The sequence below is a fragment of the Xiphophorus couchianus genome, chromosome 19, assembly GCF_001444195.1.
Source record: "Xiphophorus couchianus chromosome 19, X_couchianus-1.0, whole genome shotgun sequence".
Classification (NCBI taxonomy): Eukaryota; Metazoa; Chordata; class Actinopteri; order Cyprinodontiformes; family Poeciliidae; genus Xiphophorus; species Xiphophorus couchianus.
In genome coordinates, this window is record NC_040246.1 from 1,860,959 (window position 1) to 1,880,294 (window position 19,336).

The following is a 19,336-nucleotide window of genomic DNA, read 5'->3' on the forward strand; positions in this document are numbered from 1 at the left end:
AGTGTATTTGAATATTACCTTGACCAATAAAAAAAAACAATGCAAAAATGTCATACTAAGACCATTGTATGGCTGGCAATCATTGTAAAAACTTGGCAAAATCATCACTGACATCCTTCAAAGGAAAGCAGGCCACAAACTGTAACTGAAAAAGAAGCTGGCTGCTCGTAGGGTCTTAAAAGCATGTTCTTGACCCCTTGTAGCAACTAATTTATGGAGGAATTTGTTTTTGTAATATTGCAATATTTCTGGTTTGAATGTGTGGTGTTGTTTTAATAAAACCATTTATCATAAGCACTTTTGCACCCAGCTTTCATTTTTATAACAGATGGTAAACCAGATTGAATACTCTAACATTGATGGCCTTCTTTATGTTATTTCATGAGGGAGTAATTACTGTCTGTGACTATTTGACGAATAAAAAGGGACAATCTCGTATTATACGTTTGAGATTACTTTCGTAAGCATTTACCACCTTCTAACCTGCCATGTCTCTTAACATTTAACAATTGTGTTTTAAAAATGACAGAAACAATCCATTTCACCAGTAAAATGTTCAGAATTTATTTGCTTTTTATTTGATTTTGTGCTAATACCTATAAGCAACACATTCAGCAACGAGTTTATGGAGCTGTCACCGTTTTAGCTCCATACAAATTCTGCATCTTTCCTATGTGTCGTCCTTTTCACACTGGTCAGGATCGCAGGGAGGAGCGCTCCCTCAACACAAGATGGCGACGGCAATGACGTATGCTTTGGGTTTCAGGCGACATCTATTTCTACATGTACATATTCTAAGAAAAGAACGTCATCAAGCTAGACAATGCGTCGTTTTATCCTTTCAAAATAAAACCCATGCAAATCTAATTTGTGCAGTTCAGATTGCTAAAAGCCTCAAGTAACAAATTTCTTTATTACATTATTAACCTAGAACATGACTCTCGTTGTTTAGCAATTTTCTAACTGTCAATTTCTTTGGTGCTATCAATAAAGTACTAAATTCACCCAGTACATATTTGAGAAGACTTTTAATGTTAGACAACAGAGAGACCGGATGTTGCTAAATTTATTCAACTTTAAAGAAAAAAATCGACACGAAAAGCTGCATTTCGCAGAACATTCGAGAGGTAGGTAATAAATAACTGCATCACGGCCCTTTCTATTCGTCTTTTTTATTTTTCTACGGTGGACATAACACAGTAGAAAAACTGAAGTTAGCTACACGGTGTTGTGAACGTTGCTTAATTATAATATCGGAATGGCGTCGACTGCGTTTGGCTAACCATGTTAGCTTTAGCTGCGTGGCGTCAGTTGGCCTTACGTTTGGGAACGGGGCTTTTTTTTTCTGTAAACGTCAGCACTCTCGGACATAATTAACGGTAAAACTGTAGTTTTGTTAGCTTGTTATTAGACACATAATTTATATATTTGTGTGTTTAATTGACCATTTGTCATTAAAAACTTCGTTACCAGAACGCATAGTCATTAGCCAATCAGGTTACCCGTCTACTTTTCTCCCCTGCTCTATTAGAGGTAATTAGTACAGCGTTTTAATGAATAATGACAATGACGTGACCACAGTGTTAAAACGAACTGAACACTATCGCCTGTCGCACCTGCTGATGCTGGCATTTCAGTCCGCCGTTAATGGCTCCTTTTTTTCCCCCCTCCACTAAAAAGGTTCCCGGACATCGAGGACGATCCAGAAAGCTCTCCTCTGTCTGAACCTGGCACCGACACCATTTGGACGCCTCAGGGTGTTAAGCTTTGAGAAAACGTTTTAGACACCCTGCTGCCGCAATCGATACACCACCAGCTATCGACCACCGTTCACTGCGGCATTTGGACGATCAGCGTTGTGTTTATGTCTTTGTTTTGCAGAAACGGTAAGTTGTGGGAGCCGAATTTCAATATACATTATGTTTTGTTTTTCTTGTTAGCTACGTGTTACTTAGCTGGCTTATTCTCATGTATGCTTTGCCATTACTCTGCAGTATTCAGCAGCGCTCCCCGTCTTCTCAGCCACTGTTCAAAATGGCTTCTCCCAGTCTCATCACTCGTGTGCAGTGGCTGTATGACGCACTCTGCACCAAGCCGCTAGCTGGGCTAGTTTGTTAGCCTCCACCCGAGTAGTTCCCCCCCTCTGGTTTTCCAAAAAGGATTTTCGTGTTAGACCAACCACTTATCGTTCATTTTGTGACATTTACCGTAATAGTGACTTTGTCAGGTTATAAGCAGGTGTGATTTGTACGGATTCCATCAGTCGGACTACAGCTGACAGGCCTCATGTTTGTGACCTATTAAAAAGAGCAGGCCTTATATGTCAAAAAGCCAGAGGCCCCCCCAGCATAAGACAAAAGGCTTATACAAATCCATTATTGTGGCCACAAAGAGGGGTTTAAGCTGAATGTTAAGAGGCTTGGTTTCCTTTTTCATTTAAAATCCATGCTGGCTGTCTGGAATGCAAAATTACTTCTTTTTTTCATATTCAATGCATATGCAATGCTAGTTTGATAATTTAGAATAAAAAAAAATTCTAGCTAAATTTCTGAATACATTGGCTATTAGCTAAAAAATGTTGTACGGAGCTTCTTTGTAAAAAACTAGTCGGCATCCAATTTCTCTTTATTTTTGAAATATATATTTTATTTTGAATTTTTTTTTGTGTGCTTTTGTTACCTTTTAAAGAGATAATTTCATATATTTGTAATGAGTTTCTGAATGGTATCCATGCCTGCATTAGATAAATATCTTATTGCAGTGAATCTGTAGAGAAAGTAGATCCTCAGAACAGGGGGGATGCTATCGGCTAATCAGAAGGATTTATCGGTTTTAGCTGAGTTTGATAATTTTTTAACACTTGCATTCATTGGATTGAATGATATATTAGCAGATACTAATATTCTGTAGTTTTATAATGGAATGTGAAGGTTACTTGTTTTCAAACAGTACCTATATTATGTGTAAAAATGATATCGCTTGATGCTGAATCAGTCTGCTTTGACAGCTGTGGCTCGTCAGCCTCTGAAGATTGAGTGAAGCTGTTGAAGAGCTGAGGTGGAATTATTCAGCTTCTGCTAATGGGATGATAGCATAGTGACATGGACTTTCTGATGATTCAGATAACTGACAAACTCAACTGTGTTCTCTAAAGATTGTGAAGGGCCAGTGATCTGTAGCTCAGTTTAAAAATACTCCAATAATCCCAAACTGAGCTAACTGAAACCGTCAGCTGTAAAGCTGCTTGAGGCTCTTCAGGACCCTCCACTTTACAGTCGTCATTAATTAAAAACGATCAACGACTGAACGATGTTCAAGTAAACATCCAAATTCTCATTTTATTAATTTTTTGGTTGCATTCAATTAATATCTGCACATAATTTCCACAATAGTGACACACAAATGGTGCATTGGATTATTTTTTTAAAACCCTTTTCTCATCATTAGGTTTCTAACTACATGCCTTTTCCATAAATATGAAAGTTGAGATTTTTTTTTGATTTTCTTTAGAAAATTAAACTGAAAAATGACTGATTCTTTTTGATAAATCCATAAAATGTCAGAGTATTTTCCTAAAACTTGATTACTTTTTTATTTTTCTTAAAAGTCTAGGTCAATAGGTATAAGTTGCACGTTGCATTGTGACAGATGTAGAACACAGCCGTTTGCCTTTTCCACAGCTGCTGCTTCCTCTATGCTGTTCATCCAGAGGGGTTAGCTAGAGCAGGGGAGCGCTCGTCTTTGTTTCTGAAATATTGATGGCTATCCCTCTCCTCCTCTTTCAGAGCTGTTGCGCAGCCGTTGGAACCTGTGTGGTGGAAACCTAGCCTTCAAGCAAGGAGCTTGCGGCCACAGCGGCACGACGTTTTTCATGTCAGAGACCGAGCACGCTTGCAGTCGTTTATGTCATCCCCTCTTTTCCAGACAGAAGATCCCGAAAAATCCCCAACCAAGATCCTTTTATCTTACTGATAGTGCTAACATCCAGCCAAAATGTCTGTCAACGTCAACCGCAGCGTGTCAGACCAGTTCTATCGCTACAAAATGCCCCGTCTGATTGCCAAGGTAACCCTGGCAGGTTGAAGTTTATCCCAGCCGTTTAAAAAAAAAAAAAATCTACTACTCTGGGATTTATGGTCTTTTTTATTTTCTGTTTAGGTTGAAGGCAAAGGGAATGGAATCAAGACGGTCATTGTCAACATGGTTGATGTTGCAAAGGCTTTGAACAGGCCTCCAACATGTGAGTAAACTTTACCGTTTTACCTCAGCTTATCTAGGATGAACAATGTAAAAAGAAAAGGTTGAGACCTGCCATTTTTGTTGCTATGGAATTTTGATGCTGCCTTCAGTAATAAGTGACAAAAAAATCTCAATCTCATGCTAGCAGAAAAAAAGTGAAAAATAAAAGTTTGTTTTTCTTTTAAATTAACTTTTAGTAGCAGCATTGAACAGTGTTGACTTACTATTTCTGAGGAACATTCAATTCCACAATCTGATAGTTTAGTACAGCTTAAAAGAAATATGGAGATTTTAGAAGATTTAACATTATACTCCCAATGTGGTAGAGTTAAGTTGATATTTTATTTAGTCACTTCAATATAAAAATAAGTGGTCTACTTCTCTAGATCAAAAATTTTATAGAGCACTTTTATAATTTAGGTTTAATAGCAGTTTTATAAAGTGTGGAAAACTATTCAGTTCAATCCTTTTTCAAGTTTAGATAAGTATGAGAAATAAAACACATGTCAACACTCAACATTTCCCATATTGTAAGTGGCTTAGATGTGAATCCAGAACTGGTCTGTTTATCCAGATACCAGTGTGGAGCTTTTACCACAACGTCAAACCAGGAGCTAGCTTTAGCATTGCATTTTATAATATATGGAGCACACAGATAACTGAAGATGGTTAAATGTTATCAAATGCACAGAATAGCAGAAAAAAAATTATTAATTTGAGGTGGAAATTCTGTGGATATCTTGGAACAAAAAGTAATGAAAACTGATAAAAACCAAATTTTACAGCAACTTTCTAATGCACAAATGTACCTTCACATTAGCACAGATTTAACATCGAACATTTCAGTCCAGATTGAATCATTTTTAGAGACAATGTGTTGACTCTGAGTTTCTAAAGAACTGCCTAGTTCCATTATTTTGTAGGCTGGAATCTCAAATTCAGTGCATTCAGATTCTGTAGTGTTTTTCTCTACTTAGATGAACTATCATGTCATGTTTGTATTAATAGATGTGACATCTATTAATAAAGATGTCACATCTAACATCAGAAAGATGTAATGGGAACGTAATGACTATAGCGGAGAGCGTTGAGGGAAATGCGGGTCAAGCCTGATCAGTATCGTCTCAATACAGAATAATATTGCAAAATGTGTTTCTATAATCATGCAACTGTTATAATTATAAAAGCACAATCAGATTATAAACGCAGTGAAACCAAGCTGAAAACTAAAATTAGAATTTTATGAACATGCTTAACATAAGACATAGATATCTTAATTGTGCTATTTTTATAATTAGAGTAGTTCTAACTGTTGGCCTCGTCTCTTCTCTGCAGACCCGACCAAGTTTTTTGGTTGTGAACTCGGTGCTCAGACCCAGTTTGATACCAAAAACGATCGTTACATCGTCAACGGATCCCATGAGGCGAACAAGTTGCAGGATATGCTTGATGGGTTCATCAGAAAATTTGTGCTGTGTCCCGAGTGTGACAACCCTGAAACTGACCTGGTAAACAGTCTTCTGCTTCCTTAAAGATATTTAGCCAAGCCGTCCAATGGGAAACAGAACTCTTTATGAATTGTTTTGAAGAAACAAGAATGGCATAGTTTGTCTTGTTTGTCTTGAGAAGTTGAGCTTAAGGATCATACTTTGCGTAAAGAGGACAGAATAGTAGTATTATGTTCATTTCTGTCTTCCTCTACAGCATGTCAATCCTAAGAAACAAACAATCGGCAATTCCTGTAAGGCCTGTGGATACCGCGGCATGCTAGACACCAGACACAAACTTTGCACGTTCATTCTCAAAAACCCACCTGGTAAGAAGTGAGGGGTCACTGGCTCAACCATAAAAATGAACTTCTTCTCTTAAATTCATTCATAACATTTTTTTTATTTTTGCTTTGCTTGTTTCCTCCTGTCAACAGAGAGCAATGATAGCAGTTCTGCATCTGTCAAGAAAGAGAAGGAAAAGAAGAACCGCAAGAAGGACAAGGAAAACGGCTCTGGCAGTGGCGAGACTGGAAATCAGGACAACATTGATGCCCCTGAGGCTGTGGTGTGTTTGCTGTCATTCACATGATGGTTCAGTTTAGGAATGATCCCCACATGTAGATGGAGTCAGCTGTCATTATCAGTCAAGTTTAAGGGGGCAGTGTTCATGTAAAATGGACTTTTTCAGCTTCACGTCATGTTATAATGTTATTCCATAATCAAAAACAAACCTGGAGTGCCATGCATGTTTGAAATCCTTTACTCTCATGACAAATATTGAGCTGTGCAGAACACCTTGGGGGATCTAGCTCTGCCTTCGAGGACAAAGCTCCTCCTCAGTTGCCGTTTCTAAGTTTCTGCTTTGCAGAGCTGCTCTCCCCCTCTCAGCTCCTTCAGACTAGCCAGCACCAATTGGCAAACGTTATACGAGCTACTTCTCAGCAGCTCAGGTAAAAACGTTCTTAAAGGGTTAACAGAGGAGCCCTGTTGCGATGACTTACTGAAGGTGGAGTTTCAGAAAGAGCAGGAGTTTTTAAAGAGGCAGAGACCCAGTTTCAAAGCAATAAATTAGAAAATCAGATGTCTTAAGTCGTTTTTACAACAACTAAAGGTAACATAGTTACTTGATTGTACTATAAAATGGCACTAAAACACATAAAACTGCTTCTTTAAAATTAAAACACAATTGCAAAAATGGTTAATCACATTAATTAAACAAACCTCCAACTATCTGTACCAAAAATATCTGCTCCAGCCCTGTCGGTTCGGAAACGAAATGCATGTGCTGTTTTATCCCTAAATGTTTGTTCAAGTTTTATGATTATTTATAGAACCAGGTGCTTAATGCAGTTTCTTCTTCCTTCCCGTTCCCAGGATAGAGACGATGACGACGAGGACTGGGCAGAGGAGACGACGGAGGAGGCACAGCGGCGCCGGATGGAAGAGATCAGCAACCACGCCAAGAATCTGACCCTGAGCGAGGACCTAGAGAAACCTCTGGAGGAGAGGGTCAACCTCTTTTACAGCTTTGTGAAAGTAAGACCGCTGAGACTGAGTACGCTTCATCAAAAGATGCTGTCTGATTGGCTGACGGGGCGAAGTCAGTGTACAACTCCCAACAGGAACAGAATCAGACAAAAAATAAAACGTCGAAAGTTCATCCTTGTTTGTGTCGCTTACAGTACTATATTAAAGGAAAACCACCCAAACAGTGTCGAGTTGAGCAGTCGAGGGACCAGTTATTAGATTTAACAAGAACAAATCTTTCCCCGCAGTTGTTCACCTCTTTGTTTGTTCTTAAACAGCAAAAGAAGGAGAGCGGAACCATCGATGGCGCAGATAAGGAGATCCTGGCAGAGGCAGAGCGTCTGGACGTGAAGGCCATGGGTCCGCTCATCCTCAGCGAGCTCCTCTTCAACGAGAACATCCGGGACCAGATCAAGAAGTACAAACGCCACTTCCTGAGAGTACGTCTCTGTTATAACAGTCTGAAAATCATCAACAACAACAACTTCATTTAGAAAGAGCTTTAACACCACCCACAGCCTTTTTGTAATTTAGAAATGGATTGATGTCAGCATGCCAATTAAATCAACCTGATGTTTGCTTATTAATGGTGAACATTTGCCTTTAAAAACAAAAACAGGCATATGTTTGGGCAGCACAGTGATGTTACACATCCTGTTGTCTTTCACACAGCTACAGTGAAAAGCCTGTGAGCTCATTTAACAAACAGTAAAAACAGCGAGATTCATTATTAACCATTTATTTCCATCTTTTTAAATGAGAGTATCTAAGAACACTTCCAGAATATTAAAATTGTCTGGAAAGAGTATCAGATATTGTTTTGGACTGAGTGAGAGGATCTCTAAAGATGAGGAAATGAAAAACGGCATCAGCAGTCATTGGTATCCCTGATTAAATAACAAGAATTACTGAAGGAAAAAGAAACCCAGCTCATGAGTGCTCAGGTTTCATGTTAACACTCCAAACGTTCAGTTACAGGAATGAAAAAAAACAAACAGGTAAAATAAACAGTGGCCACATTGAACTTTAAGCATTGCCTATGTAAAAACCCTGATCTCCCGTCATCAGAATTATTTTGTACATTAAACTGAGAATGATGACAAGATGATGGAAAACTTTGTTACATTAAATATTTAGAGCAAGACATGTAATCTGAGAGTCTCATGACTTAATACTCAATTTCTAAAATATAAAATGAAGACAAATTGATAAAATACACAGCTTGAGGCTGCTTGTTTTATTGTCTTTTTCATTTATACATAAGCGGTTTTATTTCTCAGTGCAGAAGTTCTTGACTCAGTCCATCAGTAGACATGATGGCCAGGTTCAGTAACTTTATCTGAAAGCTCTGGCAATCCTGATCAATTATTGATATTACATTTGAACATAAATGCATTTCTGTGAGGACCCATGTTTATAGTTTTTAATTGTTTGAATGTATATGAAACCAGCACTTATTGCAGTTGAAGGTTCTTCCATGCACACTACTTAGAAAACATAACTTTTTCTTTTTTTCTTTTTCTGTCCCTAATGTTCAATAAAACAATTTTTCTGCTGGAAGTGACTGTAACGTATCTGCCGTATGTTATTCACATTCGTATCCCAGTTCTGTCACAACAACAAGAAAGCCCAGAAGTATCTGCTGGGAGGCTTCGAGTGCGTGGTGAAGCTCCACCAGGTGCAGCTGCTGCAGCGCGTCGCCATCATCCTCAAAGACCTGTACGACGCCGACCTGCTGGAGGAGGACGTCATCTTCGCCTGGGCTGAGAGGGTCAGTGAGCTGGCAGCCGCCGTCGGTTCAGTTCTCAGTGTCTCCAAAAAACATGAGCAAAGGCTCAAAAGTATCCCAATCGTAGCACTTTGATGTTAGTAGTTTCACGTCTTGTTTTTCTTGTATCCAATGTTTCCCCCGTCTGCTCTCGTTTCCTGTTTTCCTCAGGTTTCTAAGAAGTACGTCTCCAAGGAACTTGCCAAAGAGATCCATGCCAAGGCCGCTCCTTTTGTCAAATGGCTGAAGGAGGCGGAGGAAGAGAGCGAGGGCAGCGAGGAGGAGGAGGAGGAGGAAGACGACGAAAACGTCGAGGTACGGCTTTCCTCTTTCTTTCTCGTTTGGACAAAAGGTTCCTGGAAATGTCCTCAATGCTCCAAACTGGCAGTTGATTCTTTTGCAGTGTCATTTTTAAAGTGATAGTTCCTCTGAGAATTCATAGACACCTGTTTGGAAAATAAAATTCATGCAATTAATAAGAGAATAAAATAAAACACAACATTTTATTTACTTTAGGATTTTTGAAGGTGATCTATTGTCTTTTGTAAAAAGAAAATTCAACAAAATTGTTAAAACAAAGACAACAAAATTAAAGTCAAAGCATCCCACTTTTATCTAGCGATGAACTGATCAACGTTTTTCATTTCTGATACAGATATCTGAGATATCTGATTCTATATAGAAAATCAATCCTGAATGAACTTAAAATGTTTTTTTTTTTGTTAATACGGACACAAAAAAATAGGTTGACTACCCTGGTCAAAAATATAAAAATAAACTTCAACAAACCTTCATTGAAATGGTTCAGAAAGAGCAATTACAGATTCTAAATATGATGTCAAATGGATAATAAAGCATGATGTCGCTCATAGTTCCACTTTAAATATTAGACTGATACAGACATCTGTTTTCTATCGTTGCCGTTTTAGCCAAAAGAAATCGGTTATCGGTGGCTCAAAGATTGATCTGAATCTCGGTGGAAAATATTTCAGAAAATGCACAATTATAAGATCTGAGTATTTAACCCCATATTTAGACATTACCGGCCTTGACATGAAAATGAACTGATTATACCAGTATGTTCTGGAGGAAATGGCAGCACACGGGTTCAGACATCAGGAGGGAATGGACGCAGAAAACAGTTGCTTACAAGCGACCCTTGAACTCTGCGTTATAAACATGCTGCTTACAGGAGCCTTCTGACAGTGGGCTAAAAGTTTTTGTGCTTTTCTTCCCACAGGTTGTGTACTCGTCCTCTGCCCGCGAGCTCAAAGTGGAGACCGTGAAACCAGACACACCAGAGAAAGAAGAGGACGATATCGACATCGACGCCATCTGAGAGATTCTGGACGCTGCTGCTGCTTTTCTCCTGTGTTGTGGCTTCAACTCAGCCGGCCCTGTATGACCGATACGGCTCCGCTTTTCCCTTCTTGATTCCCCCCTCTCCTCTCCCCTCCTCTCCTACTACCCTCTATACGGCCCTCCGGCTTTACAGCATGAAAATAGTATTATAGCGCTTCACCTGCTACAAAATAACTGTATAATTCTGCTATGAGTTTATTAAATGAAGTTGATTTGTGGGATTTTAATCAAGGGTGTTATGGGATCTTTTTCACTGCACTTTTTCTTTCTTTCCTCTTGCTTTGAGGTCCCTGTATTTTTCCAGTCAATAAAGAATGTTTTGCTATCCATCATGCCTGACTGTTTGTTTTGGTTAAAGTGTTGGAAATTATAAAGACATTTACAATAATGGGCATTCTTTTGTTCGCCTAAAATTTACTGTTATATGTGCCAGCCAGAAAGGTAAATAGTTTCAGCTTCTTTTGTGATAGTATTTTTCTCTTGCTTAAACATAAAATTGCATCTCCTCATAATAGTCACTGTAGTGGAGCACGAGTTATAACATGGCCATATAATGCAGCTTTTTATGTTAATCTGTCGCTGATTGTAAAGTCAAGGTTAAAATGCTTACATTTAGCCTATGTATTTGGAATACTGGTTGCACTAGAGTTGAATGGTGTCGTGAGTGAACAAACACCTTTAAGGGAGGAATTTAACTTCAAAACATGCAACAAAAAAGGGAAGGAAAGGAAATATTGAAATATTTAAACGAACTCTGATCATTGTATGTAATAAAAGGCATACATATATCATCGAAAGCTTGTTTTTGGCTTGCTTTAATACTAGCTGAAACGGAGTTAAATGAACAGAACAGAAGTGGTCTGTGACTTTAAGAACTCTCAGAAATCCGTGCATCTAGTCGAGTCAAGAGCACGCGTTCATCTGCTGCTCTAAATGTTTAATAACTAAATTGAATAATTCAATACATTTATACATAAAAAAAAAAAATCCAACACTAAAATGTTCATCTAAAATAATTGACGACCTTGTTATTTTGTGTCTCTGCCTTCCTAACGCTGGAGAGCGAAGAGCAGCAGGACATTCTTCTTTGACGCGAACAACGCAACCATTTCCTCCGGACCGGTGACGGTCCTCGCAGTACTTTGTAGTCCGGTGGGACCGGGGTCAGTCGGTTTCCGCCCGTTCAGCTAAACATGCTTGTGAGGCTTTCAGGTCCTGTCGGACACAAAAGTGAGTGAAACAAACCTCATAAAAACAGAAGCCATTGTATGTGGGATTTAACGCTCCTTTTTAACAGCATACAACAAAACGGATCAGTTATTCTTTTGCATCTGCATATGAAAAATAACTTAAAGGGGCAGTATAAGGTAAAAAAAAATCTTTAGTTTTATATCATGTTATGTTATTCCCTCATCAAAAACGTACTGAGAGTGTTTTGATCCTTTCATGCATGTTTTAGAAATCCTTGAATCTCCCATGGCAACCATTTAAATGGGTGTAAAACACTTCCGTGCTGCAGTCCAGCCCCTTCAGACTAGCGGCAGCAGCAATTAGCAAACACCTGGCAGAACTGAGATTCTACAGAGCTCAGACAAACTATTTCTCAGCTCAGTGTTCTGACGAAAGTTTGTAAACGGCTTAATGGAGGGAGGTTGTGATGTCATGCTGAAGGTGGAGTGTCGGAAAGAGCAGAAGCTTCTTAAAGAGGCAGAGGCCCAATTTCAAGCCGTCAAATTTCTTTAAGCTCATATATGCACACGTTGGGGCCACAATGTCATGGGATAAATTAAATCTGGTTTAAGGATTAAGAATAATCCATGTGAACAGTTTCCACTGAAGAGACAGAGAACAATTTTGAGTTAATACCCACAAGAAAATGTATATTGTGATTTTACACCTCAGATTTGCATTTTACAAATAATTTGCCCAATATTTTCCACATTTCATACATCCTTTTCATCTCTAAATAGTTTAACCAGGTATTTAAAGAAAATATAAGAAGGTAATATTCCAAGGTACACTTAGTACATTTACAAAAAGAATTAAAGAAATAGTTTGTTTTTTTTTTTGCTGAAAGATATTTTAGAGACAGTAAAACTCAAACACTTAATTTTAAAAAATGTACAGATAAATATTCAATATTTACTGTAAAAGAGACGGACTAGTAGAACAAATGAGAATAGTGTCCACACTATGGCAGTTTTTAAAACTCGTTTAAATGTGACGGCCATTCCCATCTTGACAAACATTGTAAGCTACTGTAGATACAGTAGCTTTTGCTTGCTTATGAAAAACGAGTTGAAATCAGAACAATTACTCTCATTCTTTTAATTACAGGTTTGTTTGCTAAACGGTTTAATATTGTCAATGCTAGTAATTCGAAAGCAAAACAACGTAAATTATTGTGACCCATGAAATTACAAAATTCCTCCTTCCCTTAAATATCCAAAGGGGTTAAAAATCGTTTATATCTGCAACTTTCTATATTTTCTATATTTTATGCTCTTTCTTTGTTTTTGTTTGATTCTTTCTTGCTTTCTTTCTCTTTCTCTCTCTCTTCCTTCCTTCTTTCTCTCCTTCCTTCCTTTTTTCTTTCTCTAACATAACAAATGGAAAAGACCCAACATTTGTTGTTGTACTGATATAAAATGTCTGGAGGTTATTAAAGTGCCTCTTATAAGGCAGGACTTTTTTCCATCTTCATTTACATGTTTTTAATCACCTTCTCCTATCATCGGTGTTTGCTTTTATTCTGTACGGATGCAGAAAATTCAGTGAAATGTGAGAACACTGCAAGTCTTTCAGAAATATTCAGCTCATTGTTTTTATTCCTCGTGTGCTGTCATCTACCCAAATAATAACAGAACTTTTCTTCAGTGAACTTTTCTGTGAAACTTAACAGCAGAAGTACATATTCCACTGGTCAGATGTGGGTTTTTTTTTTTAAATAATTCATTTATTCATTCATTTTCCTATCAGTGCGTATAATTTTTGTAACAACAATACAGCCACAATCAATTTTAAAAATGATTAAATCTAAGATTCGCTGATATCCGGGCAAGCGAGGAGTCCGTGAATGCACCTTAATCCAGCCCAGCCGCTGAGTAGCCATTTTGGTCCCACCTAAAACAGACAGACCCGCTTCACTTCGGGCCGCTGGAGATGGGAGAAACCGAGTCTATGGCGAGCGTTTCAGTCACCCGGACCTTTTAAAACCGTCTGCCAAACACCCACCTTTACCACCGGAGGTCATGTTGTTTTTTTGAAGCGAGTCATTTTGGGGGGGGGGGGAAGAAAGAGGACTGTGGTGATTTTTGGAAGTGACGACCGACAACATCGCCTTCTCGTTAGTTTAGTTAGCTTCACTGACTGAAAGCCGAGCGGACAAACGGACTCCGGCTACCCTGACGAGTCGAACAAAGGTTACAGCAGGAGCATGTTATCTCCGCAGCTTAAACACTAAATACAAGTTGATTGTAATTTTTTTTTTTATTTTAGTATTTTTTTGTTACGCTCCGGAATTTCTCAGGTGCTTGGCTCTAACACGTCCGGTCTGGGCTGAAAATTGTCACGATACATGCTGAGCCTATTTTTCCACAGAGACCTGCAAAGCAAAGCAATAATAACCAGATTTCTTGGCTGGTGGATTTAAAACGGAGGATTATTTTTTCAGCTCAAACGGCTCCTGGTTAGGGAAGACCTAAGAAATGATGTCAACAAAAACTCCTTTGCCGACGGTCAACGAGAAGGTGACGGAAAGTGTAAGTAGAAGAGCTTGTTTATCGCATGTTTCTTTGGATTTCACTGATTTGTTTTTTTTATCGTTTGTGTGCATGATAACCCAATTGGTCCTCGGTGCGAGTTCTACTTTGATTGGAAATCGCAAACAAGTTCAACTTCTGCGTCAAATCGCGTCCAGTTCATCCTTGATGTGGATGCATCTATTTATTCTAAGCTTAATGCTTTACTTGACGCCAAATTTGTATTCTTACAGATAATAAGGTGCAGCCGGGATGTTTAGGCCTAACCACGAACAAAACTACAGTACTTTGCCTGCTGATTCTGGCAGGCAACTGTAAGTTTCTGTCTCGGCTTCCTATTGGCTGCGGCAGCTGTCACCAATGGGTTTCATCCAGTCAGCTCCCAGACTGGAGCTGCTTTGGTCTCGCCCCTTCGTGGCAGCTTGACTCCCCTCTGTGAGAAACAAAAAATTGTCAAGCCGGTAGTGATGCAACCATCTGTGCTTCCGGCCTGAAATTTTTAAAAAAATAAAGGGCCTCGGTCGGAATCATTTCAAACCGACTACTTTTAATCCTTTACGTGAACTGAAAATCATCACCAAAAAGAATAATATATGTAACATCCATATACTCTACGCTGAATCACTTTGCTTAAATAAGAATGTTAAACTAAATGTATGTTTTGTGCGGTTTTGCTAATAAAATATATAAAGCTGTGCACTCCACAAATCTGACATGATATATTGCAAGTAGAAAACTATAAGAAATTAATTTACATTTTGCAAAAAAAAAAAAAAAAAAAAAAAAAAAAGGTTAAATGTGATGAGTGCAAAATTGAACTTTTTGGTCAATATGCAAAGTTCCTTTAACTATAAGTGACAATCTGACCCACGGTCAGCATGGCGGCGGCAGCAGCATCATGCTGTGTGAATACCTGTCTTCAGGATGGATGGAGCTGGGCAGAGGTGAGAATTTCCCTTTCCAACACAACATCCACTCTGAAGATGCAGCTGGAGCTAATGAGTTCCACCAAAGCATTTTTATGTCTCACAATGGCCCGTTGTAAGAGAATCTGGGTCAAGACTTTAGAGCCGATGACCACAAATGTTCTCCATCCAGTCTGACGGAGCTGGAGCTGCTCTGGAAGGGAAGAAAGAGATGGCAAACATTTCAGTCTTTAGGTGCGCGGGGCTGGCAGACTGACACCAGAACACTTGATTTCATTGCAGATACAACAGAATGTGGTGGTTTTGTTGCCTCCAACTGTAAAAGTAACACTTTTCAGATATTTTCTGTGTAAATATGCTGGGAAAGCATGAGGATTTTCTTCTGTTTGTCAAATTCTGTTCAATTTTGCATAGAATCCCATTAAAACACGTAGAATACTGTGGTCGTAGCTTGAAATCTGTAAAAGTTTACACTGCTCTCTCTCGCCCTGCTGTGAGAGAGGACGTTACTGATGGAGCTCACATCTACACGTCCCCACTGTTGCCAACTTATGGACTTTGCCGCTTAGCAACTTTTCAGGGTAAAAGAAATTTAGTATTGGTCAGAATCGACCGGTCACAGTGATCGCCCAGAAAACTGCAATCAGTGCACCGCTAATAGAAGGTTCTGCTGCTTTTCCCACAACTAAATGAAGACAGAGGCGGCTTGCTGGTTTTTGTAACCCAGGTCATGTCGACGCGTGTGCCGTTAATAGTCCATTACAAATACGTACAAAGCTTTGTCAATATTTTGCACGTGTCGAAAAAAACAAAATTTTTCAACTGGAGTGTTTCCGTTAAATAAGAAACGCAGTAACAATCACACGTTTGTTCACACAGTAAGTCATTAAAACACACGAGCCTCAACTTCCTGCTGGCTATAATTATTTTTCATATTTTATTTCGATACGTCAGATAACCGGTTTATATTTTTTCAGATTGGTTTTATAATCTTCTTCCTTAACTACAATAATAACAAAAAAATGTTTTCTTTTTAGAAATTTTTTTTCTGTCCACTTTATCAAACCTATCGTTTTTAAAACAAGTCGCTTGTTCCCTAATGGAACGAATGTGAAAATTAGTTCAGAAAATGAAAGAAAATATGATATTTTGGGGGAATTCTCAAATGTCAGGTTTTTTTGTTGTTTTTGTTTTACTCTGCGTTTATTTTCTTATTGAAAAACACAGCTAACCACTAAAAGAGTTCCCTAGTGTCGGCCTCTTTTATTTCTTCCTCCATTCCTGCGGCTGCAAGCCCCGAACACCTGTGCGTGACCTCCTCCGTCTCATGACTCGTCACGGTGGCGACACGCACTCAGCTGGAGATGACGCGGAGCACAAACAGCTCAGAACTATTGATGAACTGCTCTGCCTCCGTTCTGTGTCAACAAGCCAACCAATAAGGAGTTTCAGATGGCACTTTTAGCTGATGTTGACACGGATAAGAAATGTAGGACTCCATGTTCCCAACGCGAGCGAAGGCGGCCTTTATTTTGAAGGCGTGTGGGGCCGGGTTCAGGTTTGGGCGTGTCGGCATTCCGCTTGACTAAACGGGAGCTTTCTCCTCCTGTGTGGTCACTGGGGCTCCGGAGTCGGGGCGAACCGGCATTGTTGGAGCGTATCAGCGGGCTGAGACATGACAGGGTCCCAGGCAGCCAGGAGACACCGCAGCCTTGTGAGTAACTTCTCCGAAAGAAACGAAGGACTTTCATCAAGGAATGTTTTTGGGGTTTTTTTCAGTCTCCCAACAGGAAGTCAGGAGCTGGAAAATGAAACAAAATGTTAGGATTAGATGTTGTTTTTTCCACAACTAGGTTCTAATATTGAGTTATTTTATTCCGCCTGCAGTCACCTTATCCTAGTTTATGATATTTTTATCTGCAGTGCTGTTTCCAGTCAGAAGCCCAAAAATATTCCTGTAGAGAATGAAAATCTGTCTGGCTGAGTTCAGGGTTAAACTGACCTTATTATGGTCTACTGATGCTTTTCACGTCTACTTCCTTCAAGCTTTGACGTTTCCAGGGTCGAGTGACTCGGACTGGAACTGCAGCCCCTCCACTGAGTTTTGTTTGATTTAATGTTGTTTTGCTTTTCATATTTGGCCCCTGTGTAAAAAGGTTGATCTGTGTGGACATTTCAACTGTAAAAGTTAAATTTCCCACTTTATGACAGACCCTGAACATCCAGCGGGGGGAGGGGGGGACCTGATCACACCCAGGTAGCGCTATAGACAGGTGGGAATGGACTCGAAAGATTTTGAGGATATTTTCTCTGCACTTTGAGACGGCCTGAGATGGTTTATCTGGCAGTCTGAGCGCAGTCTGTCCAGAGACACACTGAGATTTTGAAAATCTCCCAGTTGGAGAGAAATCAATTCTATAAAAAGAATGAAAAATTATTAAACTGATATCTTAAGAGACTAAAAAAGTTCTGTCCTTTCAATCTTGGTTTCTGTATGACATGCTGTGGATGATGTCCGGTAGTGTGAAGTCTGTCCCGATCAGTATTGAAACTTTTTGTACTCTACATTTTCTAAAATGCCGTCCTTCAGTCACGCAACTAAAGGTTTCAGTGAGGTATTAAAAAGTTGTAAATGTAGGCATCCTAACTTTGGGCTTTAAATATTCATGAATATTTGCAGATTTCCTCTCACTGATCTCAAACATTAAGGTATCTAGTAAATCTGTGCACTCTTTGCTTCTCCCATAAAAGCTTTGGTGCCGACTTTTTGTTTTTGAGAAATGCAATGGACGAAAGTCAAGACGTTTATTAGATTTTCTATCACAAGTCTAACATTTTTGTTTGTCTTAAATTTGTACATCCTTTCCTTTGTAAATGTTTCTATATTTTTATTCTATCAGTAGTGTATTTTTATTATTCCAGTTTTTCTTTAAGAACCACAATTAACAGATTTGAGAAACATTCTTCATAGCTTTTCTGCTGCCCACAGTAACTTTTAGTTTTTGCAGTATGTATTGTCTACAGTAAAACAACGTGGTTATGTGACTCCAGTAAGTAGTCCCTACCAACTGGAGCTGACTCGGTTATTGTGATTTGATCTAGAGTCATCAATAATCTGTCACGTTTCATAAGTCGGTCAGACCGAACGTGGAGCAGAGCAGAAATAATAGGATGTGAAACAGTTTTTATGCAGTTCCATAAAATAACATGGGTCAAAACTAGAACATGGCTTAAGCACTGAAATGGTTTTAAAGGTACAAAAGGAAGAGACGAAGTGACTGCAGGAAAGAATCTAAACTGAGGGTTTGGCAATTAAGAAAAAAAAACAAAACAACAACTTAAATTTCAAGAGCCAAATGAAAACTGTCAACATGCAGTACCTCCATGGTAGCACATACATGTGAGACTAAAGTGTTGAAAAGTCATTTTACCTTAAATTGGGAAGTATGTTGAGAAAAAGTAAAATAAGTTATTTCTGACATTGAAGTAGGTCTTAAATTTAAATCTTTGTCTGACAGAAATGTTCTCTCTTCACTGCATTGTCTGCTCAGTAACGGTAGGAACGCACCGTTCCACTTTTCTCACTTCCGATTCAGATGTGAGGTTTATCATCGGTCGAAACCGGTCAGAAAAACAGTGCTAACTTTACTTTGAACATTTTGTTTAAGCAGATTGAAGTCTGCTGAATTCCAAATTTATTTGCCAACTCTGCACCAGCACAGCACGCTTTTCTCTACACCTTCTTCAGAGGTAACGGCATTAGTTTGTTGGTAGTTAAGAGGAAGGGGAGGTAGAGACTCCCTGCTAATCAATACCGGACCACAGTATCTGTCTGCTCAGTTCGTTTCCTCCAGTCGTCTGGAGACAAAGGGACAAAAAAGGCTTTTCTGTGACGACACAACTTTTAAACTGCGACTGTTCTTAATTTTAGGCTGCACCATAACAAAGCTTATCGACCATCATTGCATTTCCTTTTTGTTTTTTAGCTTGACTGCATAACATAAATAGTGTGAGCGATTACATTTTTTTCTGTTCCATTTCCAGAGAAGTTTTTGTCGCAGATTTAATCAAAGTGGGACAAAAAACTGAGACTGACGCCAGAGCAGCCAGTCAGAACTTATGAAGACAACCAACAATGTTGACTAGCATTGTTAGCATATTAATTATTAGAGCCATGATGTAATGTTTTCATCTGAGGTGTGTCGGTTCTGGTTGTTGTTTAGCAAGAGTTATGCGTTAGCAGCTTGTTTACCCAGACTGATT

The 19,336-nt window shown here is 39.0% G+C and overlaps 2 protein-coding genes across 32 annotated transcripts in view; both read left to right on the plus strand.

Annotated features, from left to right (window-relative positions):
• The first annotated feature begins 1,005 nt into the window (after positions 1-1,005).
• eif5 (eukaryotic translation initiation factor 5) lies at positions 1,006-10,718 on the plus strand. 2 transcript variants are annotated; one of them, XM_028000677.1, is made up of 12 exons: positions 1,006-1,127; positions 1,681-1,886; positions 3,786-4,065; positions 4,159-4,240; positions 5,575-5,747; positions 5,944-6,055; positions 6,164-6,294; positions 7,104-7,265; positions 7,535-7,696; positions 8,863-9,027; positions 9,196-9,339; positions 10,265-10,718. In XM_028000677.1, exons 3-12 carry the CDS (start codon positions 3,994-3,996, stop codon positions 10,361-10,363), a joined length of 1,302 nt encoding a protein of 433 aa, XP_027856478.1. In that variant the 5' UTR covers positions 1,006-1,127; positions 1,681-1,886; positions 3,786-3,993; the 3' UTR covers positions 10,364-10,718. The 2 variants fall into 2 exon arrangements, with proteins under 2 accessions (XP_027856478.1, XP_027856479.1); XM_028000678.1 differs by lacking the exon at positions 1,006-1,127 and adding an exon at positions 1,157-1,379.
• A 2,763-nt stretch (positions 10,719-13,481) lies between these two features.
• Positions 13,482-19,336, plus strand: part of LOC114134834 (MAP/microtubule affinity-regulating kinase 3-like) — a 50,956-nt gene continuing 45,101 nt past the window's right edge. For 15 of the 30 annotated variants that reach the window (XR_003593480.1, XR_003593481.1, XM_028001658.1 and 12 more), the window contains exon 1: positions 13,483-14,147. Coding sequence is in view for 28 of the 30 variants with exons in the window: in XM_028001658.1 (XP_027857459.1) it covers positions 14,094-14,147 (54 nt within the window). In the remaining 2 variants the exon portion in view is untranslated. Of the gene's footprint in view, positions 14,148-16,653; positions 16,788-19,336 lie in introns of those variants that run through there. The other 15 variants (XM_028001664.1, XM_028001667.1, XM_028001668.1 and 12 more) reach the window with 4 other exon arrangements.